General features: G+C 39.2%; 1 protein-coding gene across 18 annotated transcripts in view; it reads right to left on the bottom strand.

Moving 5' to 3' along the window:
• The window catches only part of celf4 (CUGBP, Elav-like family member 4), a 1,146,342-nt gene that overhangs the window by 615,444 nt on the left and 503,558 nt on the right, over positions 1-27,340 (bottom strand). For 11 of the 18 annotated variants that reach the window (XM_060829380.1, XM_060829501.1, XM_060829417.1 and 8 more), the window contains exon 3: positions 9,087-9,135. In XM_060829380.1, coding sequence (XP_060685363.1) covers positions 9,087-9,135 — 49 coding nt within the window. Of the gene's footprint in view, positions 1-9,080; positions 9,136-27,340 lie in introns of all 18 variants that reach the window. The other 7 variants (XM_060829482.1, XM_060829538.1, XM_060829464.1 and 4 more) reach the window with 2 other exon arrangements.

The following is a 27,340-nucleotide window of genomic DNA, read 5'->3' as shown; positions in this document are numbered from 1 at the left end:
TGAGCCTCAGTGTCATTATAACCTGTTGATAATTTGCCAATATATACAGACCCAGTCGTGGTAACTTGTCTGGAGCTGACACTGGTTTGGTGTTATATCTGCTTCAAAACTTGCAATATCTTTTACGGTTTTAAATAAACTAATCAATGGAGTTAATCAATCTCTGATAAGCAATTGATTATTCAACAATTATCATTAACATGAAACTCTACAGGGTACACTGGGACTGAGTCATGCTTGAAGTCAACATGGGGCATAGAGAGAGCTGCAGCACTGCAGCTTTGATTCTGAAATGGGTTCCATTTGACTGTACTTTGATGCTGGGCAGGTGATGTCATTCAATTTATGATTTTATATTAAAATGATGTTCAAAGTAGAGATTGCAGTTTTTTTTTGTTTAACTTACTTATGGTAAAGTCAAAATAAGACATGGAATTAAAATGTAGTGCAGAATCTTATCAGGGTCTAAGCAACATGTGCTATGGTGAGATCGTGGCATCTGGATGAGAAGAACCAAGCAAGTCTTTCTCAATTCCAGGAGCATTTGGCTCCATTTTCTGTGTTGTTCACAAGCGACATATTTTGAGTTTCTCACTAGGTAATGGCGAGTTTCAAATTATGTGGATTATTGTTTATTAAACACTTTGTTAATGGCTTAAATTCACCTCATTAATATTCAGCTTTCTATCTCAATAAACTCTCGAAAAGAATTAAACATGGAGAAGACTTGCTATGGCAACCTGAGAGGATACTGGCAAATCCAGCTGACTATTTGCTCCAAAGACCTTTGTGTTGGACACTAAGCATTAACATCCCATTGCACATTTCATGGACATCAACCACAGACACTGATATCTGACAGTGTGCTAGCCTCTGTAAACCCTCATGATCCGTCTCTGATCCATTTATCGTACAGTCCTGTACTTCAGCTGCACTGCAACTATCATTGTAATGAGGCAGTAAGCACACTGTGCACTCAGGGTTATGTACCCAGTTCATGGACTGGATCATGCCACATCTCTTTATTTGTTGTCATATGGCACACTGACTCTGAGCCTACCTGGATGTTTACAGCAATCATGCTTTGTATTTTTGAACTTGCCCCTGCAGGCAGAGATACCAAGTTGATATTACTTGAGTCTTGAGTTGGTGCTGGAAAAGCACAGCAGGAGCAGGAGAATCAAAGTTTCGGGCAAAAAGTCCTTCATTGGGAATGAGGCCATGAGCTAAGGGGGTGGTCAGATAAATGGTGGGGGGGGGGGGGGTTGCAGTTGCAGCTGACTGTGTCATAGGTAGATGGAGGAGGGGTTAATGGGAATAGGTCAGAGAGGAAGGTGGAGCGGATAGTTGGGAAGGTAGATGTCTTACCTTGTCATTTAACACAGACACAAAACCAGGAAGTTGTCACGGTTGTCAGCAGGTATGAGTCAACTCAAGGGAAACATGGCCTTTGCTCAGTCACAGTAAATCAAGGGCAGCCAACAAACTTAGTCTAAAGGTATGGAAATAGTCAGTCAGCCACTTGGAGCAGAAAGAGTAAGGAGGCTCTCCAGATGAAATGAGAGGGATGATAGGCAATTCACCACTCATCCTGAGTCTTTTTTATTCATTTGTGGGATGTGGATTTTGCTGGCTGGCCAGCATTTAATCCCTGTCCTTGGTTGCCCTTGAGAAGGCTATGGCGAGCTGCATTCATGAATCGCTGCAGTTCATATGCTGTAAGTTGACCCAGAATGCCCTGTGGTTTAGATGTCCAGGACTTTGACAACAACCAGTGAAGGAACAGTGATATGTTTCCAAATCAGGCTGTGGGGAATGTGCAAGTCATTGTATTCCCATGTATCACTGTCCATGTCTTTCTAGATGGAAGTGATGGTGGGTTTTGAAGGTGCCGTCTAAGGATCTTTGATGAATATCTGCTGTGCATCTTGTAGAAAGTACACACTGCTGCTATTGAGCATCAGTGGTAGAGGGAATGGACGGTTGTGGACGTGGTGCCAATCAAGTGGGCTGCTTTGTCCTGGATGGTGTCAGGCTTCTTGAGTATTTTTGGGGGTGCACTCATCCAGGAAATCACAACCTGATTTTTGCCTTGTAGATGGTGGGCAACTTTGGGAAGTCAGGAGATGAGTTACTTGCTGCAGTATCCTAGCTTTTGACCTGCTTTTGTGGCTACTGTATTTCTTCTTTGAGAAGGTGACTAAACAGGTAGATGAGAGTAAACCGGTTGATGTGGTGTAAATGGATTTCAGCAAGGTGTTCGATAAGGTTCCCCACAGTAGGCTATTGTACAACATGCAGAGGAGTGGGATTGTGGGAGAAATAGCAGCTTGGATCAGTAATTGGCTTGCTGAAAGAAGAGAGGGTGGTGGTTGTTGGGAAATGTTCATCCTGGAGTCCAGTTACTAGTGGTGTACTGCAAGGGGTGGTGTTGGGTCCACTGCTGTTCGTCATTTTTATAAATGACCTGGATGAGGGCTTAGAAGGGTGGGTTAGTAAATTTGCAGATGACACTAAGGTCGGTGGAGTTGTGGATAGTGACAAAGGATGTAGCAAGTTACAGAGAGACATAGATATGCTGCAGAGCTGGGCTGAGAGGTGGCAAATGGAGTTTAATGTGGACAAGTGTGAAGTGATTCACTTTGTTTGGAGTAACCAGAATGCAAAGTACTGGGCTAATGGTAAGATTCTTGGGAGTGTAGATGAGCAGAGAGATCTCGGTGTTCAGGTACACAGATCCCTGAAAGTTGCCACCCAGATTGACAGGGTTGTTAAGATGGCATACAGTATTTTAGCTTTTACTAATAGAGGGATCGAGTTCCGGAACCATGAGGTTATGCTACGGCTGTACAAAACTCTGGTGCGGCTGCACTTGGAGTATTGTGTACAGTTCTGGTCACCGCATTATAAGGAGGACGTGGAAGCTTTGGAAAGGGTTCAGAGGAGATTTACTAGAATGTTGCCTGGTATGGAGGGGAGGTCTTACGAGGAAAGGCTGAGGGACTTGAGGCTGTTTTCGTTGGACAGAAAAAGGTTAAGAGGTGACTTAATAGACATACAAGATAATCAGAGGGTTAGATGAGGTGGACAGGGAGAGCCTTTTTCCAAGTATGGTGACAGCGAGCACGAGGGGGCATAGCTTTAAATAGAGGGGTGATAGATATAGGACAGATGTCAGAGGTAGTTTCTTAACTCAGAATAGTTAGGGTATGGAATGCTTTGCCTGCAATGGTAGTAGATTCGCCAACGTTAAGTGCATTTAAGTTGTCATTGGACAACCATATGGACATACATGAATAGTCTATGTTAGATGGGCTTCAGATTAGTATGACTGGTCGGTGCAACATCGAGGGCCAAAGGGCCTGTACTGAGCTGTAATGTTCTATGTTCTATAGTTCAGTTCATTTTCTTGTCAATAGTAACCCTCAGGATGTTGATAATCTAGGAATTTTTTCATCAGCACCTCTGGGTTACCGATCTGCCTTGCCCAGGACAAAGATCAGGAAGTTTGCAGGGCAGCTCCGGTGGATAATGCTTATCCAGATGCACACCAGGCTTTTGAAGATGGTGTAGGTGAAAGAGATGCTGGCAATTTCAGGGATAACCACTGACAGGCCACTGGGAATGCTGCATGATAAGATGGAACTGCAATTGAACATGAGAAACACTTGAGGAGGGGGATAGGTATGAAGTGAACTTGATAAGATATGATGAGAAAACTCACTTAGCCTCAGAACAGAAATCTCTCTGGAAACTTAGCATGACTCACTGTCAGGGTTTAGCCCATAGTTCCTTAATTTAGAAAGTTATTGCATGTTATATGATTTCTGATCACATCAGTAATTATTTTTGATAAATCAAAAATGGTGATTAAAATCAATTGAATTCAATAGTTATGGCACATAATCCAACAAGTTCCATACTTACATTGGGAATATGTCACTGTTCAAAGCAGCTGTGTTTCATAAATTAACACTGTTGGGTTTGGGTATGAAGAAGGAGCGATAGGTTTTGCACTTATCTAATCTAGAAAAGGGCTGAATCCACCAAAGCATCTGCAACTGGCGTTATTGTAGTAGAAGCACCATGATGTTTCCCATATTGAGTATGTTGTTGGGGGCTCTCTACAGCAGCTAAGTCAGTCATGTGTCAACAGCTGATGCCGCCAAGAGCTGTTGTGGGTATGTAAAATAGATGGGAACATTTAGAGAAATTGCTTCAAAATGGGAAAAGCATTTTGTTGAAAAGTCTTTACATCATGTGGATGCACATTTCAATTTTTTTCAAATGACAAAAGAAATCCTAAAGTCCAGTAATTGACCATTAACCATGAAATAGAGAAAACAGGTTGTGCTGATGGGTGTGTCAACCACCTGTTTACATGTGCAGGCAACACTTTGGCTGATGTTGAAACTAAAGTCGACATGAGACAAGGATGATGCTGGGAAAAGTCAAAAAGAAAATCAACTGAGTGGGCTGAAAGCTCTGCGGGAAAAAGCGTCCATGAGCCAATAGCTGTGGTGTTGTTGATGGACAAAGCATTGAATCACAGTCCTGCATAGAAGACACATGCTTCTAACTCAGTTAACTCTTCCTAACACTCTCAAATTCTAATAACATTTCTGAGATGCCAGATCCTGCTGGACCTAATGCTTACCGGCCAGTCAATATCTAAAATGCATAATCTATCAACAATGTATGTACAATTGTCTCATTGTGATGTCTCCAGACATACATGCCATATATAGTCTAACCTTCTTCCACTTTGAAAGGCTTTAAGTGACCATTGCATTGTGTCATAGTTGATACAGCTGTCTATTATGTGCCTTCATTCATTACTAATTATGTTGAAAACACTGAAACTTTTGACCAAGGTAATAAAGCCTGCAATGCAGTCAATTGCCTGGGATGATGTCATAAAAGATATAAATGGCTTTTTAGTCTTTGAGTTACTCATAAGTTTTGCTAATATATAATGGTCTTTGTAAAATGGGATCTCTGGTAATGGCAGTTCAAAGTAGCACTGAAGTACAGAGTAAAGACTAAGAAGTTATAAGGATATCATCATTACCGGTTAATGACCCACGGGATGCTATACCACAGAAAATAACTGCTGTGATTAAATCAATTCTCAAAATCAAAGCATGTATAACCATTCTCCTTCTACCACCCTATTTTATCAAATATACATTTACCAATGTGGTCAATGTTCCTTCACCATTTCCCTTATTGTTCCATCTGAACTCCAACTATTCAAGCATTTTATTTGCTACCTACAATCTAATTGTGTGGTGATTATGACTCACTGGGGGTAAAATTCCAACTCTGAGAAATAGGGTAATGATGAATTAGCAGCTGATGTTTTACTGTGCCAATTTTCTTTCTAGTGAAGTCCACAGAATCATTGTTCAACATCTTATAGAGTCATGGAAGTGTACAGCACCAAGGTACCAGATTCAATTCCAACCTTGGGCAACTGTCTGTATGGAATTTGAACATTGTCTCAGTGTCTGCGTGCGTTTCCTTCGGGTGCTCTGGTTTCCTCCCACAATCCAAAGATGTGCAGGTAAGGTGGATTGGCCACAGTGTTAGGTGCATTAATGAGAGGGGGGTGGGTTACTCTTCAGAGGGTTGGTGTGGACTTGTTGGGCTGTAGGGGCTGTTCCACACTGTAGGGAATCTAATCTAATCCTTGTAAATCTTTTCTGAACACTTTCAAGTTTTACAACATCTTTGCGATACGTTGGAAATGTACTTCCATAACTTTATAGTTTTTACTTAGCTTAAAGTTAAAACTTTTCACAAGGTTTCCCAAGTTAATCGGAGCCAACTCCACATCCATTGTCTTGCACTTCTGCTTATTTCAGAGGATTTGATAGTCTGGAAATTATTCCTCTCATTTTTTTCTTCCTAAAATTTACAATCATTTCAAAATATAATCAAAACTTTGTATCGTCTGATTGTTGTCAGTTTTGCGTCAATTCGGAGGATGATGTCGACTCAGGATTTGTGAGTTACTGCCATGGGTCTTCATAATACTGAACAGGCAGATTCATCACCATGAAGATATTTGGACTCAAAGAATGATGCAGCTATATGGACAAGTTGTCACCATTCTGAATTATTAGTAGCAAGCTCCTTCCCATCATCAATGTTATTGTAGCTACACTTCAAGGAGGGCTTCAGAACATTTCTGAAGTACATTCTTTGTCCTACCCTGGAACACTGGCCTTTGGACTGTTCAGGAAATAGAATCTGGCTTTTCAGCAATTGGAGCACAGTATCATGTCCATTATATTATTTTTAAAATATTAAGCAGAATGATCAATGAGGCATTTCTTTTTACTATTCATACTTCTAACCTGTTCTGCGCAAATGGTGCATTGCACATATGTAAACATAGAATACATTCAGGTTGTTAAAGACATTCTGATTAAAAAGTAACCCTTATTTGTTGACAATTTTGTTACAAACTATTGCTAAAGAGGATTTCATTGATATGAACTACACAGATTCCTTGTATACAGGGTAAAATTAAAAAGTAAATATTAGCTCTGTCTGCTCTAGATATACAAGCAATACACCTAAACAGAACTGTGTTATTTGAATAGAATTCCATTCTATTGTCATTTCCTTATTGGGGCAGGCAGCCTATAATCCTGCATGCACTTACCCCAAGGGACAACTGGGAAATCAAAGTGGCTCCAAGGCAATGACCATTAGCAGACCAAAAACAATTTTTTTTTGACGACAGTTGGAAATTTGTGGTCATTATTGGACAATTGAGATTTTAAAAGATTAATTATCTTTTCTCCCTGTTTTAGAGCTTAATCATATGCAGTGCAAGAATCATACTGAATGGAAGCCCAAGGGTGACCAGGGAATTATGTTGCAGAACATGCTCAAAATCTTGAGAAGATAATGGATGAAATAACTCCACAGAGAATGGTACCCCATCACCAAGTCACCCTTTATTTGCATGTGGAAAGCCCTTGACACGGGTCCCGCTCCCTCAGAGTCAGCTCTCAGAGTGTCAGAAAGTCTGAAACTCCTCGTATTATCTGTAAGCTAGGGCTTGCTGATGGGAGCAGATTAATACCCCCAATCATGGAACATCCCCCACACATGGAACAGGCAGTAGTGGACTCTCCCTCTTTATGGGCATTTAAACAGGCATTGGATAGGCATATGGAGGATAGTGGGCTAGTGTAGTTTAGGTGGGCTTGAATCGGCGCAACATCGAGGGCCAAAGGGCCTGTACTGCGCTGTATTTTTCTATGTTCTATGTTCTATGTTCTATTTTCTATGGGGTTCACCTGGCTAACCTCATTACAATCACTAAATTGGAAAGCTATGGAAGACTTTCCCAGTGATCCCAGTAACTATTTGTTCCAATATTTGAACAAAGTGCAGAGCTCCTCTGTCTTCAAACTCTCCTTCACAATGGACAATCCAATTGTTCTCTTAACCAACTCAGTAAATTTTGGAACTTGATTTTTTATGAAGGATATTACTTACATAAATTGCAATATTTCAAATTTCATAAAGTTGTATGATAACGATTATGAACAGGATTACTGGTGCCCAGTAACACTTGAAAAACAAAGTTAAAAATCGGAGATCACCAGGTTATAGTCCAGCAGGTTTATTTGGAAATACTAGTTTTCGGAGTGCTGCTCCTTCATTAAGGTACAGCGCTCCGAAAGCTAGTACTTCCAAATAAACCTTTTGGACTATAACTTTGTGTTGTGTGATTTTTAATTTTGTCCACCCTAGTCCAACACCAGCTCCTCCACATCTTGTAAAGCAAAGCAATTGATTATGACTCTGATATTAGACCAATATCATCATTATTCAATCAGCTGACAGGAAAAGATGGCATAATGAAGAAGATACAATTTCCTGCTACTGTAGTGCAGTAGAAAACAAAAATCCTGTTGCCATTTAGCATACTTTCTGAGACCATGAAACATATCACATGCTAACTTTGAAACATACAAAATTTTTAGTAGTTAGTTATTCAAAGGAGACACTTTGAAAGCTCTTTGTCACTTGATGTAGGAATTGAAAATCTAAACCCTGACACGTGCTACAAATCAGGAAGACAGACTGGAAATAAATTTGTGGAAGAGGATTGAAACCGCACGCTGTTGTTCTTGAACTCCTTTATTAAGCACTATGTTAGGCAAACATGAAATTTAACCAAATGGAAAATAGGAGAAACAAATGAAGGTTCAGACCTCTAGGTGATCTGGAAAAGCAATACATACAATCTCTTCAGTGACAATAACTGCTATGAGAACTTAAAGATTTTCCAGCATTTAAATTCTCCAAAAAAATTCTTATTTTCATTTTAGTGCTTAGAACAAATATTCAGCACCAAAGCACATGGAGATATCATGAAATTGTTCAGAGCAGTCAAGGCATGAGCCTTTGATGAAATAATTATGCAAGATGTTACCACAAGCTACCAGATCTACAAATATGTATTGCTATCCTGATGTCTTGAAATATTGTGAAAAATGCCTTCAAGCCATTTTCTTCAACAAAGCCAATTTTGGTCAGTAAATATCCACCTATATATTTAATGTAACTCCTTCAATGTCTTTACAGAGTACTGCTGTGAGGGGCACATTTCATGCTGTCTTTTAAAAATATTTAATAAAATTGCAAGAGAACTTAACGATAGTGATGTGCTTTAGGATTTGCACAAATACGGCTTCTGAGATTATAACTTTCTTTATCCCTTTGTTTGCATATCTCTCAATGTATTATTCTTCACAACTCGAGTAATCCATTGATTAAAGTTCTAAATCTATCCAAATATGCAGCGATCACTGGTTAAGTTAACTGAGTTTTCAACACGCAGAACTGACCGAAAATAACAAATAGATTTGGAATAAGTGGACACTGCCTTTACATGGAGAACAGCAACTACAATAAAACTGAGGGCAGGTGTACTTAAAGAAGAGAAAACACAATGGCCCTCAACTGAATATCTGATTTAATGCATCCTTGCCTCAGAAACTGAGCAACAATGAATAAAATAAAGTCAGCATCAGACTTGGAGCAATAAAGACAACTACCTCCTCTGCTCTCACTGTCCGCCGGCTTCACCTGGATCGGTCTGTTCATCTGTGAATACAAAGAAGAAGCAAAGATCATTCCTAGTCACTTGACTGAAGATTAGATGTAGTAAAGACCTACTACTCAGAAAGTATTCATTATTATGTAGTTATGTGAAAGAGCAAAGGATTTATTGTGATACTTTTATGGCACAGAATAATGACTGCAGCAGCATTTGAAAATAAAATCAGGAATCTAAATCAAAATTAAAAGAATGATTTATTCTGAGTCCGAAGTGTTACACCAGAAAATTTATACCTTACAAGAAGGCTAATCTAATAGCCCAATCCCTGCAGTTCTACAGATGTATTCCTTTAAGTGGCTAGTCTGCTTCTTAATGAAATCATTGATGATTTTCACTTGCACCAACCTTGGTGGGCTGGAATTTCCATGTTTCCACTCACTGTGTCCCGATGTTTCTCCTCAAATTTCCTTTCTGTCATTTGCTCAAAATCTGAAAACTGTGCAAGAACTAGGGGACACAGTCAGTTAATGGGTAGAGATTTTCCATATTTACCTCACCAAAGTCGATCATAAGCTTATAACACCTTCATCAAGTGTCCCTCCAATCTCCTTTGCTTCCAGCAGAACAATGCTAACATTTCCAATCTGATCTTCGAACATAGCCACCCCTAACCCCCATTCCTGGATCGACTTGTGTAAAAATGTCCTCTGTGCCCACCCAAGGAGATTGACATCTTTCCCAAAACGTGGTGGCCAAAGTTGGATGCAAGGTTTTGTTTGGTGCCTAACTGGAGTTTCATACAGGTTCAGCATAACTTCATTTTGTACTCAATAAAACTGCATATAAAGTACATGATGCCATATGTTTTGCTAATCAGTTTCTCAATATTTTTGGCATATAGATTCACAAACACCCAAAGGTCCCTCTGTTTCTGCAAACTTCTCAGATTTTTGCCATTAAGTTGATATTGTCTTTTTCTTTTCCTCCTTTCAAAATGCATCATTTTCACACTCATTTACAGTAAAGTTCATCAGTCACTTATTGACCCATCCTACTAAACTATCTATATCCTAGGCACTATATCAACCTTACTGTTTGCCATTCCTCCAAGTTGACTATTATCTGCAAATTTGGAAATTTTATTCCATATTACAAGTTAAAAGTAGTTTATACAAAACAAAAAAGGTAGTGTACCTCGCATTGGCCTCTGGGGAATGTCATTATTTAACATCCTCAGGCGTGGCATGGTGTCTCAGCGTTTGACATGGTTGCTTCATAGAGCTAGGGACCTGGGTTCGATTCCCACCTCAGGTAACTGTGAGCAGTTTGCACATTCACTCTGTGTCTGTGTGGGTTTCTTCTGGGCGCTCTGGTTTCCCCCCACAATCCAAAGTGTGCAGGTTAGGTGAATTGGTCATGCTAAATTGCCCATAGTGTTAGGTGCATTAGTTAGGGGTAAATATAGGGTCTGGATAGTGTGGACTTGTTGGGCCAAATGGCCTGTTTACATGCTGTAAGGAATCTAATTTCCCCACACTGAGAAACAGCCATCTGCTATGACTCATTGGTATCTGTCTTTAACTTATTGTTTTTTATCCCATTGCGCATCGACTTTCCGATTCCTAAAATCTCAAATCTTGTTAACAAGCCATTTATGTGACACCCTATCAAATGTTCTCTTCAAATCCATACAATCGACACAAATCACATTCCTTTCATCAACCATGATCTACATTATTTCATCAAAGAATTCAATTTATATTAGTCAAGAACAATCTGTCTTATGAATCCATATTGGCTTTACCTAACTAACACCAAAAAAATCTCTAAATGCCCGTTGATTTCTTTGCTCCAATTATGGGTTTAACCCTGATGTTAAACTAACTGGCCTGTAGTTGCTGCAGCTGTCCACGTACCCATTCTTGAATACCATTTGGCACTTTTCAATTCTCTGGCACCTTTCCCATATCGAAAAAATGAAATATTAATGGAAACTCTTCTGCTTTCTCGATTCTGACATCCTTTAGCAATCTGCTTTGCAAGTTATCTGGATCAATGACTTATCTACATTAAGCATAGCCAGACTTTCCAATACCTTCACCCTTTCAGTTTCATACTATCCATTGTTTCTTTTGTCGAATAATTTTTCAGATTCCTCTTTCATAATAAACACCAGTACATAGGCCTCATTTGGTAACCCATTCTTACCCTCTGCTCTAAGTATCACCCTTGTTGTCTCTGTGAGGACCCTCTCCAGCTCTTACTACCTATTTTGTATTAACAAAGTGGGTTAACAATAGTGGGTAATAGTGGGTAGATTTACATTCTACATCATAGATCACATTTGAATTAATAATTAAGTTAGGAAAATAAAACTTAATATCATATATCAAATTTAATTGTTATAAAACAAAGTACGTAGAATATTTCTCTATAACACTATCCATCCTCAATTTTGTAGTCACCTCAGTGAATACATCTTTGTGAATATGAGGTTGACAGGGAGTGCCATTATAGTGCTAGTTCAATAGAAATGCTGTGTCCAAGGCTGTTGTGTCCGTATAGCATATTGAAGGATATAGCTACGCAGTTTCAACTTCACACACACTGTGGGAAAATTTTCTCTATTCACTATTTGTAGTATGTTCACAAATAGCAAACAAGGAAGATCTTGAACCAGAAACAGAAACAGAGATTGCTGTAAAAAACTCAGCAGAGTATGGCAACATCTCCGGAAAGAAAACAGAGTTAACATTTTGAGTCCAGTGACCCTTCTTCAGAATGTTCTGTTTACTCAACGTTAACTGCTGAGTTTTTCCAGCAAATCTGTTTATGTCTCTGGTTTACAGCATCTGCAAGTCTTTAGTGTTTTTTTTTTCAGATCTTTAACCAGGATGGGGATATCATTCTTGGCTGAGCCAGAAATAAAAGGATTTCCCCATAGAAATAGGTGAAATGACCAAGCAAATGTCAATGTAGATTGCTCGCTAACTTTCTCCAACATTCACATTTGCAAAGGTCGATACTGCTATCAGCCAAGGTTGTAGAGAAAGGCAAGAAAATTATATTGAAAATATAGCTGACAATCTTTGTGGACAGGTTTAAACGATTTCCATTTCCATGTACATAAGCAACCCTGGCATCTATTAAGAACAGACAGACACTAGATTTGCAGCATTATTATGTTTTTGATTTATGAAGGGTCCAAAATTCAGGATATTAATGGTAAATAACACTGTATCAATTGCAGCAAAGATTTCAATCCTGCCAGTTATTTTGGCCATTTATCATGTCTGCCCGCTTCTGCAGAGATAAGAACTATGTACGTATTTTTCTTTTGAAAGCCAAAAATATTGGTGTCACAACTGATGTTTTCTTTAGACTTGCCCTAAACATGTAAGAATAGAGATCCTGACAACATCAATGACAACTTGTGCTTTTAACCAAGGCATTACAAAATAAATGACAGAGCCATGCACGGACTAGGGCTGGTACCACTGTTCTTCACAATTTAAATAAACATGTAGGGTTTGAAAACAAAAACATAATTTTTAAATTCATCAATGAAATTGTGGGGCAGATAGGGCATTGAGGAGCTGGGTGTTGAGGGGGGGGGGATGCTGGATAGTCAATAGTTCTGTTTCAGACAATCATGAATGGTAGTTTTAAATAATTAACAAGAGGTGGCTCCACATATATCCTCATGATGGGGAAGACCAGCATATCAGTGCAAACGACAATGCTGAATGATTTGAACAGATCTTCAGCTAGCAGAGTTGTGGGGACAATCCACCTTGGCCTTCTCTTGAGTACTTCACATGCCAGACTTCAGCCTTCATTCCACATGCTATCAAAGAATAGTTGAAGACATTAGATACTACAATGGCTTTGGACCCTATCAGCTTTCTACCAATTGTAATGAAGAAATGTGTACTAGACTGAGCAGTGAGAATGACTGCCCTTGACACCAAGACAGCTTTTATTGAATGTGGCATCAGGGATCCCTAACAAAACTGTCAGTGGGTATCAGGAAAAGCTCACCTTTTGAATCATTCCCAGCATAAAGAGAGATGGTTGTATCTATTGGAAACCAATCAGCTCTGTCTCAGTGTATCACTGCAGAATTTCCTCAAGGTAATGTCCTCGGTCTTACTCTCTTCAGCTGCTTCATTAATATCCTCATATGGTCAGAAGTGAGGATGTCCATTGATTTTTGTTTATTTGCACATAGATTTGGGGATTGCTGAATAAGTTGGCATGTATTGTTCATCCGTAATTGATAAAAAGACAATTAGGAATTAGTCACATTGCTGTGGGACTTCAGTAACATGTAAGCTAGACCAACATGGCAGATTATCTTCCCGAAAAGGCTTTCATTAACCAGATGGGTTTTCACAGCAATGTACAGAGATTATGTGCTCACCATTAGGTCACCACTTAATTGAATTCAAATTCCACCATGTGTCACAATAGGATTCAAGCCCATGTCCGAGGTTCTGGATTATGTGGCCAGTGCCACTAAGCCACTAACAAAATCCATAATGTGTCTCCAAAAGAGAAAATGCTGGAAAATCTCAACAGGTCTGGCAGCATCTGTAAGGAGAGAAAAAAGCTGATGTTTTGAGTCTAACTGACCCTTTGTCAAAGGAGGGCTTTAACATAGGGTCAGTTAGACTCGAAATGTCAGCTCTTTTCTCTCGTTACAGATGCTGCCAGACCTGTTGAGATTTTCCAGCATTTTCTCTTTTGGTTTCAGATTCCAGCATCTGCAGTAATTTGCTTTTATCCAGGATGTGTCTCCTCTCTTTTGGGCTAAGAATAGAATAGAATAATAATTTGCTATCGCTTGTATTTCTTACAAAAAAAATACAGTGAAAACTATTCAGTGTAGATGCTGTGGCATGATGACTTAAGAACAGAAGGCATAGAGAAGAAAAAATAAATGAATAAATTCAGACAAAGAGCATGTTCATGGCTCTTGGGTTCAGGAAAGACAGCATTTTCTTTTTCCTTTCTACTTAACTCCCATCCTCAACATGGCATCAGTGGCAGGGAGCTGAGCCAATGTGGCCTCGAGGTGAAACCTAGCATGGATTTAGTTGCTCTGTCTGCTTTTATTTTTTTCTCTCTCTTTCTCTGCTTTACAAGAACTATAATGCTGAAATTTTAACTTTATTTCTTTATTTTTCTAATTTATACCTAAGATTTTGTATCAAAGCATCTTTTTACCTATGATGGTGCCGGAAATGACGATTTTGCGCATGTATCCCTGCTCTTGAGTAAATGTGACAATAAAACTTAATTCTAATTCTTTTCCTGAGGGTAGGGGAGTTTAAAATTTGGGGCCATATTTTTAAGGTAGAGGAGAAAGATTTGAAAGGGACCCGAAGGGCAGCTTTTTCACATAGAGGATGGTTTATATGTGGAATGAACTGATAGATACAGGCACACAGTCACAACATTTGAAAGACATTAGGACAAGTACATGAATAAGAAAGGTTTAGAGGGATATGAGCCAAATGCAGATAAGACGAATTTAGTTTGGGAAACGTGTTAGGCATGGACGAGTTACTCTACGACTCTTGACAAATGAACAGCAAGAAAACTGAACCACAGGGAATGGTTGGAGTGCATAGTTTACATGAATATAAAGGAATATTAGACAGCGAAATGAGGGAAAAGGAAATAGACAGCTCTGATGGTAGATGAGAAAACTTGGGAGGTAGCTCAAGTGACCATGAAATCAGGATGGAAGAATTGGGCCAAATGACCTGTTTTATATTGTATAGTGATTAGCTAAGGGGACGTTAGAGGAGATGACCAAAAGCTTGGTTATTTCAAGGGAATTTCTTGAAAAGTGATTCACGAGATGGAGATTTTTAATAGGGGAATTCAAGAGCTTGTGGCCTTGGCAACTGAAGTCATCATCATCGATGGTGAAGCAATTAAAATGAGAGGTTTTAAGGATTAGTAAAGCACACATACGTTGGAATTAGAGTGTTGGAGGTGGTAGCAGGAATGGAGAGAAGAAAAACAATGGAAATATTTGGAAGGGTCATGACCAGGTGAGGACGGAAATTTGCTCCCTTTTTTAAAATCCCTTTTGTTTCATTGGAACAATCTTTTCTTACTTTTGTTTTAGCATGCACCTATCACAACTCAACTAAAACGTAGTTAACTAAATAACACGAGAGGCCAATTGCAAAGATTTCTTGAGCAAAAGGAAGAAGTTTTTTTTATCAAACTTCTAGCTCTGCTAGTGTGTGTGTGTTTGACGTGTTTTATTATTACTTCTCAAAAAGTATTAAGATTTGAAAGGGGAGGAAGTCTTGCATAACCAGGAAGCTAAAAAAAAGATGGAGTTTAAATTTTTTTGAGTCTTTGACTTGTGAATACGTAAACTAAGTCTAAAGTTTTCTAATGTTGCTCTTTATCCCAGAATTTGAAAAATTTGTAGAATTTTTGAATGGTTAATTTCCCAAGTTACTCTTTCACCAAGTTCGTATCTTGAACAGTGATAAGCCACAGAGATAAGAGTAGCCAGAGAGAAAAAAAACATTCTAGGTCCAATTGATGCAAGTCCATTTTTTCCTTCTCTCTCCACTCTGCCAGGCAAGCTACTGAAATTTGGATTATTTGCATATTCCCAAGTTTGGCTTCATTGTCTTTGCAAGTTCAATACTCCATAAGCAACAACTTATCTCTTAACCTTAAACTCACTTCAAACTTTTGTCAAATGATTGCAGCAAAAGCAGCCATTTTAGGTCAGTGTTTTTCCTCTTTAAAAAAATTATTTTTGCTCATGAAGGTTTGGGTAGGATATCTGTTTGCTACCCTCTCCCCACAAGCAAAGTGGGATGAAGGCAGGAAGATGATAAGTATGCCATCTCTTGCCCTCTCATGACATACCCTGCCTGATCCAGCTCATTTCTAGAGGTCCGATAAAATTCATCCCAATGATTCCCATAGTAATTACAATTCTTTATTTTGAATTGCAGAAATGTCAAAAAGATGCCAGAAACTTCCACACAAAAACAGAAATAAAATCAGGCATGGTGTGGGGGGATATTTTCATGAATCTTTGAGCTGTACAGACGGGTTTTATTTTTCCAAACACCATTTGTCTATCCTTTTTAGCAGGTCAACCGAGAGAGGAAGGAAAGATTGATAGTAATTGTTATTAAAAAAATTAAGACCGCATGAAACATTATTGCATAGAATTGCTGCTTCATGTGAATTTAAATTAAAAGATCAACATTATTTCATATCTGCACTTACTTTTCATTGCCATGACCTCAATACTTTAAATTGTGAATTTCTTCTCAATTAATATTTTTCTATTATTTGTGTTACACATTCACAGCACAAATTACATCTATGTCATGTTCAGAATCTTGTTCTGCACTGATGATGAAAGAAGTGCTTTTTTATTACTTCAACCATTAGGTTACCATGGTGATGCGATTTTTCAATCTGGCTTGGTATTTCAGTGTTATGAGTAACAAATTGAGGAAAAAAATCTGAAATTATGAAGCCCTTTGAAAATGCAATCCTCCTGCAAGTGCCACAGTATAACTGTCATAGCACAGGAGAGATATTTCTCAGCTCTAAGCAGTGAATGTTAGAACGGTGGGAGGGAAAACTGAGTAGGATCCTATATGCTAACCTGCCTGATTATCCTGTATCCACTGTGCCCAAGTGATCCAGAAAAACACAGCGTAGATTCCAGAAAATATCCTTTATCATGACGCCAAAATACTGGACAGCAACATTTGATAACTTTCCAGAGCAGATAGCATGAAACTCTCAACATGCTACCTTCAAGGAGCCAGCAATAAACTTGTTGAGAGTGAAGACCAAGTTTCTGCAAGCTAGGCAGCAACTTTTAAAAGGGGAAGTATATTTTGACTCTAGATGATGCAAGAGAATCTGAGCAGAAATGAGAGCAAATTAAAGCTGTTATGAATAGGTGAGCAGAGATAAATCTTTTTAACAACATCTGTTGTTTTTTCATTCTGCTTAGCATGTAACTATCACACTTCAATTAAAGCAAGCTAATTTCATTTGAAACAAAGTACTAGTCAAAATTAAGGGCCAATCACAAGAACATCTAAAAAATAAATTTATTACATACTAACACAAAGAAAAATAATAAAATGTAACATCAAGTATACATAAAAATATAAAATTGAAAGTGTCTGTTACAGGTGGGGAATAAAGACTGTGCAATTTGAATCGGTCCTTAATGTTTATTTTAACTTGAGACTAAGTTGATGAATAGTTGGCTTATATCAATAATAGTAGCAAAATAGTGGATAGATTTGAGTTCTCAGTGAATGTTTGTATCTCCAACTTGCTTTGTCAAATTGTTTGAAATGGTGATGAAGAAACAGAGAGAGAAGGATACTTCTAATCCTTTATTCTATCTATCCAACCCATACTTCTATCTGTCTTATGCTGCTCAAAAGTGTAGAATAATATTGTCATTTGTGTATTCCTGAGTTTGGCCTCATTGTCTTTCCAAGCTGGATTCTTTGCAGGTAACCTTTCATTTTCAACATGTACTGCTAGGTTCATCCAACTTTAAATAGGAGTCTCTAGTTCCTTGATATCTGCCTCAGTTTACACCGGTTTTAATGCCTTTAGATAAAATAATACCTTCAGCTCAAATAGTTTAATTTATTTCACAATGAGTTCATAATTTTATAAAAGCTAGCATTTAAGTTCAACTGATAATAAGGAAAGTTAATGGAATGCTGGTCTTTACTTCAAAGGGATAAAAGTAGAGATGTTTTGCTAAAACTTCACAAGATGCTAGTCAGATCTCACCTGGAATACTGTGAATAGCTTTGGATCCCATATCTAAGGCAAGATATATTGGCATCAGAGGCAGTTCAGAGAGGGCTCACTTGGTTAAATCTAGCCATGTTGAAGCTATCTTATGTGGAGAGTTGAGTAGTTTGGGCCTGTACTTATTGAAATATAGAAGAATGAGAGATGACCTTATTGAAAAATACTATACTCATGCAGGATTTGACAGAGTAAATGCAGAAAGGTTATTTCTCCTTGTGGGAGTGTTTTGGAACACAGGGCACAATCTCAGAATAAAAGATTGCACATTTAAGACAGAGATGGGGAGGAATTCATTTTTTTCAGGGGGTAGTAAATCAATGGAATTCTTTACGGCAGACGGCTATTGAGGGTGGGCCATTAACTGCTTTCAAGATTGAGGAGACAGATTTTTAATCAGTAAGAGAATCAAGGGTTATGGGCAAAGACAGGAAAGTGAAGTAGAGGGTAATCAGATCAGCCACAAATCTCATTGAATGTTGAAGCATATTCAATGGGTTGAATGGCCTGATTCTGATCCTATGTATTATGGTTTTCTAAAATTCTTGTGCTTTATGCATGGTTAGCTGATTGCTGCAGCCATTTTAAGTCAGGGTTATCTTTTAAAAAGTCAAATAGTCCTTGAGAGGTCTCAGATATAAAAATCAGGTAATGGAGATTTTAAAATTAATTGATCCAGAATACACTGACCAAGAGTGTGGTAGGTTCATAACCTTTGAGGTTTTCAATAGCAATTGGATCAGTATCAGGAAAGGACAAAAAGAAGGACTGCAGTAATGAGGCATTTGGTGAATTGCTCCTTAAGAGATATAGCACAGATGTGATGGGACAAATTACCACTTGTGTTGCAAACATTCTTTGATTCTTGGCACCTCAACTGACAATGATGACTTACCAACTTTAAATACACCAAGTGCATCATTTTCAGTGTATTGATTCTATTTTCTTGCTTGGTAAGGACAACTGTATAAGGAATGGACAGTCCATGTCTACCTTGTCAAAATCATTCAGGATCCTAAATAAAAGCTGAAAGAACTGTGGATGCTGTAAATCAGAAACAGAAACAGAAGCTACAGGAAATGCCCAGTAGGCCTGGGAGCAACTTGTGGGGAGAAATCAGATAATATTCAGGTCGAGTGACCCAGCATGCTGTCATGAGGAAGGGTCATAGAATACTTTCTATGAAAGTGTTCTAGCAGGCCATTTGACTAATTGGGTCCACACCAATCCTCTGAAGATAATCCAGCCCAGACCACCAACCTCTCCCCCCACCTATCCCTGTAACCCTACATTTTCTGCAGCTAACCCACTTAGCCTGCACATCCCCGGACACTGAGAAATTTAGCATGACCAATCCACCTAACCAGCACATTTTTGGACTGTGGGAGGAAACCGGAGTGCCTGGAGGAATCCCAGGCAGAACGGGGAGAATGTGCAAACTCCACACAATTGCCCAAAGGTGCAATTGAACCTTGGTCCCTAGGGCTGTGAGGCAGTAGTGTTAACCATTCCACCACAATGCCACCCCTGTGCTGTTAACTCTGATTTCTCTCCACAAATGCTGTCAGACCTGCTGAGTTGTTCCATTAATTTCTGGTTTGGTTTCCATTCAGGAGCCTTTATACTTGAATCAATCAACCTTCTAAACTCTGCAGAAAACAAGCCCAAACTGTTTAACCCTATAAGAGAATCCACATATTCCAGATATCAATCTGGTAAACCTCCTCTGAACCATCTCCAATGTACTTCCAGCCTTCCTTAAATAAAAGGACCAGAATTGCTCTCACGCCCTGCAAACGCAAAAATGTGTTTACTAAAACGATATCCAGTACAGTTCATTCCAAAAGTGTGGAATTGCAGCAAGGATGCCATTGTGGAGCCAAAACAAATGGGCTCTAAAGATCTGAACTCTGTGGCCTTTGTGTATTGCTCCTGATATCTAGTGGATTCTGCCAGGGTCCATGCTTATTTTTGTTTCATTATGCTGTAAAAGGAGTAGACTACTTGGTGCCTTGAGGGTACACTGCCATTCGATAACATCATGGCTGATCTGAGAGCGTCTCCACTTCCATTTTTCTGCCTGCCCTGATACCCTTTGAACCCCTTGTTAGTCAAAACAGGGCACAGTTTGACATTTTCTGAGACCTCTATCAATGTAATTGCATAACTGACTGGAATGTGGCAGATGTGACATCTTTGTTCAAGAAAAGATGTAAAGCACAGTCTGAGTAATTACAGGCTGGTCAATCTAAGATCAAGGGTGGATACAATGTTTGAAACGATAATCAGGGAGAAGAAAAATCACCAAGCATTTGGACAGATTTGCATTAGTTGAGGAGAGTCAACACTGAGTTATGTCAAGAGCAGATTGTGTTTGATGAATTGTATTTTTTTGGATAATAATCAGAAAAGGTTGTTCTCCAAACTTAAAGGTGTGGCAAACAATGAGGATTATATCAACTGCCTGAACAGAACATAGCGTCAGCAAGCAGAATACGCAATAGGTCGGAGATGGAATGTGTAGTGTGATGCATTTTTCCTGAATGGATAGGAAGAGGCAATACAGAGAAACCTCGATTATCCAGCATTTGATTAACTGAATTTCGGATTATCCGATCGCAAGGTCCCGATGCTTTGCTAAACTATGTTATCCAGCATTCAATTCACCGAACAAAATACTCCCAGTCCATGTCCTTCAGATAATCGACATTCCTCTATATATACTTAATGTCACACTTCAAAAGGTGTGCAAGGGTAAAGGAACATGGGGCTTCAGATACATAGATCTTTGAAGGTGGCAGGACTTACAGTGCGAACAATTATGAAAGCTTTTGGAATTTTGGGCTTCAGAATGGAGGCAATAAGTGCAAAAGCAGGGAACTTATGTTGATATCTTTATAAACCTCTGATTAGACCATGACCAGACAATGAGTCCAGTTCTGCTTATCTTACCCATGAAAGATGTGAAGATCCTGCAGAGGGTAGACAGGAGATTTACCAGAATGGTTGCAGGGATTGGGAAATTTGGCTGCATATTCAGTTGGAGAGATGTTTGTTTTTCTCCCTGGAGTAATCAGAGGTGAGATCTAATCAAGGTATCCAACATTATCATGGGTTTAGAAAAAAGCAGATGAGCAGAGGCTGTTCCCAGAAGGTGATGATAAAAGGTGAGAGGACAAACACGGAGGGTTTTCAATAACAGACACGGAAGGGATATGAGGAAGATTTTTCTTTTGTTCATAATGACAATGACATGCAACTCACTGTTTATGAAGGTGGTGGAAACACAGACAATCAATAATTTCAAAAATGAAATTGGATAGACTAATAAGGGAAACAGATTTATAAGCCTAATGGTGATAAAGCAAGGAAATGGGGCTGATTGGATTGCTGGTCAGACAGCTGGCATGTCCTCAATGGAGCAAATGGATTTCTTCTGTCTTGTTCTGGCTCTATGGCCTCATGGTGTAAGAACTTGGCTACAGGCAGGGCTGTCTCTGATTTTTCCTCCTAATCCAGATTCATGTACAGACTAAATCTCTGTTCAACTGTACAGAGATTCTGTGGAAGTAATGCTGCCAGCCTATTGCACAGCTTAAAAATATTTAATGGCATAACAAAGCCTCAAGAGTAACTGCTTCTTCAAGTTGAAAGAAAGGATCACCGGCATAAATATAAAATCCTAATGTTTACGCAATCGTGAGAGAAAACAAAGCGGTGCTCACATCAAAATGACAGGCTTGGCCACTGCTACTGCAGCTGTTATGCACCATGTGAATAAGTACAAGAATGATTAGGTGTAATTACCTTTATAAAACTGATAGGCACTTTGATTATTTCACTTGCTGATAATTATGTTGTGAGACAGATTCTGTTAAGTAATGAATTCTAATTGTAGTCTGGAACAATCATTGAAATGACAGATTTTAACTCTTCGAGGTGCTGGTGGAAAAAATCCTGTAGATATTCTCAAAGCTGCCTGTTCTCTAAAGCTTTTATTTGGTCAGTGCTCAGAAGCCGATTTTCCATTGCAAGACACAGTACAATTAGGTTTACTGCCTGTGCGGGCTTGGTGTTTTAATTGGGGTCAGTCAGCATAAATTATAGCCCACTGCCAATTTTGTCTTTTAACAAAATGGAGCAGTGGTAAGCAACACTAAAACTGATGACAGAAAACAAAAAGTTCAGACTGTATTTTCCCTGCCATTTGAGATTCGTAGCTCAGGTTGAGGTTCAGGTTCTAAGTTTTCTCATCAAGCTGGAAGGTTTGTTTTCAGACATTTCATCACCATGCTAGGTAACATCAGTGAGCCTCTGGTGAAGTGCTGGTGTTCTGTCCTGCTTTTTGTGTGTGTCTTGGTCTGTTAAAGGTGGGTGATATCATTTCCAGTTCTTTTTCTCAGAGATAGGTAAATGGGATCCAAATCGATGTGTTTATTAATGGAGTTCCGGTTTGAATGTCAGGTGTCTAAGAATTCTTGTGCGTGTTTCTAGTTAGTCTGTCTGAGGATGAATGTGTTGTCCTAGTCAAAGTGGTGTCCTTCTTCATCTATATGCAAGGATACTAATGATAGTGGGTCATGTCTTTTAGGCTTATGCCTGAAACGTCGATTCTCCTGCTCCTTGGATGCTGCCTGACCTGCTGCGCTTTTCCAGCAACACATTTTTTAGCTCTGCAGTCCTCACTTTCTCCATGTCTTTTAAGTGGCTAGTTGGTGTTCATCTATCCTGGTGGCTAGTTTTCTGCCTGTCTGTCTGAAGTAGTGTTTGTTACAGTCCATGCAAAATATTTTGTAAGTGAAATTAGTTTGCTGGTTGTTGGTACAGGGTCCTTCAGGTTCATCAGTAGCTGTTTCAGTGTGTTGGTAGGATACCATGACGCCAAGGGGTTGGAGTCGCCTGGCAGTCATCTCCAAGAGGTCTTTGCATCTATTTGTTTGGGTTTGTTGGTTTTTCCAGCTGCATATATTTCCTGCATAGTGACTGGATTAAATAAAATTGTATGTCCGTCTTCCTCAAAAGAATCATTACACAGAATCCTACAATTACATATTCATTAACACACTGAAACAATCCATTTGCCACTGTCAATGGAATATTGTCCTCTCAGTGTTGAAAGCAATACTCTTTGCACCATCTCCCACTCCAGCTTATTATAGCCAACAGCTGAAACAGTGGGACTCTTCAACTGTTTTATTCCTCATAATGTCCATGACATTTTAAAATCTAAATCTGGAATTGCTTAATTTGTTTTTGTTTTTTATCCTTAAACACTGACCATTTGATTATCACTCATGCCTCATCGGCTGCAATCCCCTGAATTAAGGGTGACATCCATTCTGGGTCATGAGTTTCTGCTCTGAATCTTCACATGACTAACTGTCAATTCTTCAGTCGCAGATCATTGGGACTGGATTTCCCATAAGTAGAAGTCTGAGTGGATCTGAGTGGAGGGTTTGTATCTTATTCTTTCCTTCACCGCCTCAGCATTAAGACCTTGTATTACAGGATGATACAACTTGATGATTAAGTTACCATAATTGTGAACAAGTGCAGGTTAGGTGAATTGGCCATGCTAAATTGCCCGCAGTGTTAGGTGAAGGGGTAAATGTAGGGGAATGGGTCTGGGTGGGTTGCTCTTCAGAGGGTCGGTGTGGACTTGTTGGGCCGAAGGGCCTGTTTCCACACTGTAAGTAATCTAATCTAAGAACAAGCTCCTCCCAGTTACTAATCTCGTGGCTGCTGTGGTTCAAGGACAGCTTCAGAATGTTTTCCTTTTGATCCTTCACAGACTGTTGGCCATTTTGAGGGTTGAAGAAACAGCACCTGGTGAGGGAGATACATTTCCACAGAGAGTGTTCAGTCCACTGTAGTTGATTTTACAGGAATTTTAATGTAGAATTTAGATGCAGCTTCAAAAAGGACAGTGATATTTGTTCACTGGTCTCCCATTGACTTCAGAGGAAGCACAGCAGGTGCTGATAGAATTTTTCTAGTACTCTTTCACTCCAATCCAGGTGATCGTCAACTCTCGAATGTTCTCCTTAAAACATAGATTTTCATTTTTCATTTGATGTTGTCCACTTTATCACCCCTCTCTCATCCAAAAAGCGAAAGTATGTCCTATCAGCTTCAGTCATCTCTCTATCAAGATGACCTATAGGCAACTCTGGAACAGCGTTGTGTAGCACTCCCTTGTTGGTGACACTTTCTCCCCATGGAATGCCCAGGATTGTATGCAGGAAGAATTGGTGAACGATAGCCAAATCAGGCAGCACTTTTGTTGTTGCTTTCTATGTATCTCTGGCATAGATTGCAATTGGTATCAGTGCAATTGCCATGTAGAAGCATAACTTCATCACTATTGGCACACCTCATTGGGGACGCATGCTGGACATTAAACTCAGTCGTCACAAATCAAAAGATTTTATCAAAGTGCAGAAAATTCTCCAAATTTCCTGACTTTTTAAGCTCATGACACCAGAAAGCACAGACCAAGTTTCTGTGTCAACAAGAACTACTATTTGTCATTTATTATTATATTGTAGCCACAAATAAACAAACAATGAACCGTTGACAGAGAACTCTAGCCCTCTTCTAAAACTCCACTCCAGTCAGACACAATGAAGCATCAATGTCATGGATGGGGGATAATACTGAGAAGGCAATTCAGTGGTCCCTACCCACTGAAGTCACTGAAGTGATTAGTTTGCTCATCTTGATATTCGTTGATCTCTCTTCTTCAGAATCGTTTGACTCCCTTGCAAGAGGCAGAAGCAACTGGTTCACAAATTCCAAAGACCCTTAGACATTGTTTAAAAAACATAATTTACAGCAACTGGTGAAAGGGATAAACTAGTTTTCTTCAGACATCAGGTACATTTTATTGCAGGGAGAGTCATCACCTCCCCGTTTGGACATCTGGAATTTTCTGGCCAGATGTTCACACCCACAAGCTGTGCAGCGACCTAGGAGCCAGTCCCATAGTTATTGGCAGGCAGAAGGCCTTTCTCATCAAGAACAGGTCACCACTCCACAGGACAATCAGTGTGTATCTCACACTGTATATACCTTCTGATGCCAGATTGTGTGCAACTAACTTTCCCACACTGGTTAAACAAGCAGCTGTGTAAACACCGCTTAAAATGAGTTTTGGTAACTTGCGCTTCATAATCCTTTCCATTATCCATGTTTGAAATTGTCCTTTTCCTATTTCAATCCAGAATCAGAAATACAAACAAAATGCCATATTGATGCTTTGATGCAAGGTTGATGTTCATCATTGATTGAACTAGTTGGTGACCTGTCCTGCAGGTGTCAGTACCCTACATATTTACAGTAATTAGATATCACTCATACTTGAACACTAATCCCCAAGGTGCCAAGGCTTTGGTTTAGATTTTCTATTTATTCTTCTGGAAAGAGAGATTATGTGTTTTACTAAGGCCAAATCAAACACTTTGTCAGTACAATGACAACTGTATTTGCATTGACTTTCTCCACCTCATTTTTCCCAAGGGTGCCACTCCAGACATCAGAGCAACAGCTACATTGGAATAAAGAACTATACATGCTGGAAATCTGCAACAAAAACAAAAAAATACTGGAGAAACTCAACATGTCTAGCAACATCTTTGGGAAGAGAACAGAGCTAACATTTCGGATCCAGTGACTGTTATTCAGAACTCAATTGTTGTTTCTGTTTCAGAATCACAGCTAATCCTACATTAGAATCCACCAGAAGATTGATATTTTCTTCTTCTGGGATGGCAGTGAGAAGCTCACCAATGTCAGAATAACATCTTTCCTTTTGATCTTGATCAAAGGTTGGGCCATAAACAATGGTGACAATGACATGTTGCTTATGGCTAAGCTGTAGGTGCAGTGTGACAGGCCTTTCATTTATACAATTAGACAGTTTGGGCAGTGCATTCGAAATCCTACTCTGGATGGCAAAACAATGCTATGAGCAAGACAGTTACTCTCAATCCTTCCTTTTCAATAGAAGATGTTTCCCCGTGGTTGTTCATTCAGCTGCCTGAGAATAGTGATATCAATCTGGAGGCTTGGTAGCTCATATGCTACAATTCTTGTTCTTTTCAGATGATCACGCTTGAGATTATCCAGGTGTGTTTTAACATAGCAGATTGCAATACTCAAGATGTTCAAGACCGGAACGATGGTGATCACACAGGGTGCACGTCCCATGCCAACCTATTTTCATAGCACATTTTTCTAGCCTCCTCACCATTTTGAAGAAGCAGAGAGTATCCTGAAGAGAACTGCTCAGTTACAGATACTGCTGCCCAAAGAAGCCTTTTGTTGAAACACAGGTTTCAATGGTTTTCGTGCACCTGTTGTATTTTTGTAGATTTCTTACTAAGCACTGTCAGGTTAAAAGCCCTCTCACTATTTTCCATTGTCACACACTTGACACAGATACCCTAGTAGAAGCCAATATGTGTCTATGTTTAATGTAGGGACTGAGGATTGATAGGTTGATGGTCAGATTTTGATGACAAGACAATCCATGATGGCCATGAGTACTTTGTTGCTTCAACCTTATGTCAGCTAAGCAGCCAGTGAGATGCACACTCTTTTTGTCTGCTATTGAAAACTTTTTCAACTCCATTTTATCTGACACTTCCTCTTGTCATTGCTGTCATGGATGAACTTATTAGAAGTGAGGAGCTCCCAAAGCCATTTCATAAGAGATTGCCAGAATTCACAAGTCTATCTAGCACAATGGAGATGGCAATGCTTTATCATGTATAGCAATGCTCATGATTATTTTCCAAATTCACGTCAAATTTACTGTAACACTACAGTACAGTTCAAAAAGTAATACAGAGAAAAATCATTCACTTTGAAGATAATGATACTGCTCAATCAGTCATGCAGTTCAAATTGAATGTCAAGCATTCAACCATTGTGAATTTCAAACACTTTTTTACTCTGAAATTGGAGTACTCCTTCTCGAAAGGTTCATACCATTGATTCCAAGAATATTTGGAGAACACAGTTAAGAAATGTCCCAGATCTAGTTACCAATCATTGGGATATACAATGGAATCAGAGGAATTATAAATGGTCTCAGTGCCTCTGTATTCATGGCTAAAGAAGAATAATAGCCCGTCTTCCAAATTGTCATCCAGCCATGCTTATCTGAAGTCTATACATGTGTGTGGGTTTCAAAATGATGTCAGGACTGTCATGGTTCATTCGCTTTCCTATTTACTGTCTAAGTTGTACTGGAATAATGGTAGTTTGAAGAAGGGGCTGGAGGATATTCCGGCTACTGTGGATCCATGCGTGCAATCTTTTAGGAGCAAAGAAGGAGGCAATACTTAATAAGAAAATTGAATTATTTTGGGAGTCACCTTTGTGTAGAGTAATGGA

The sequence above is a fragment of the Hemiscyllium ocellatum genome, chromosome 1 (assembly GCF_020745735.1).
Source record: "Hemiscyllium ocellatum isolate sHemOce1 chromosome 1, sHemOce1.pat.X.cur, whole genome shotgun sequence".
Taxonomy (NCBI): domain Eukaryota; kingdom Metazoa; phylum Chordata; class Chondrichthyes; order Orectolobiformes; family Hemiscylliidae; genus Hemiscyllium; species Hemiscyllium ocellatum.
Note: the sequence above shows the minus strand (reverse complement) of the source record. Positions and strands in the feature narration are given on the sequence as shown.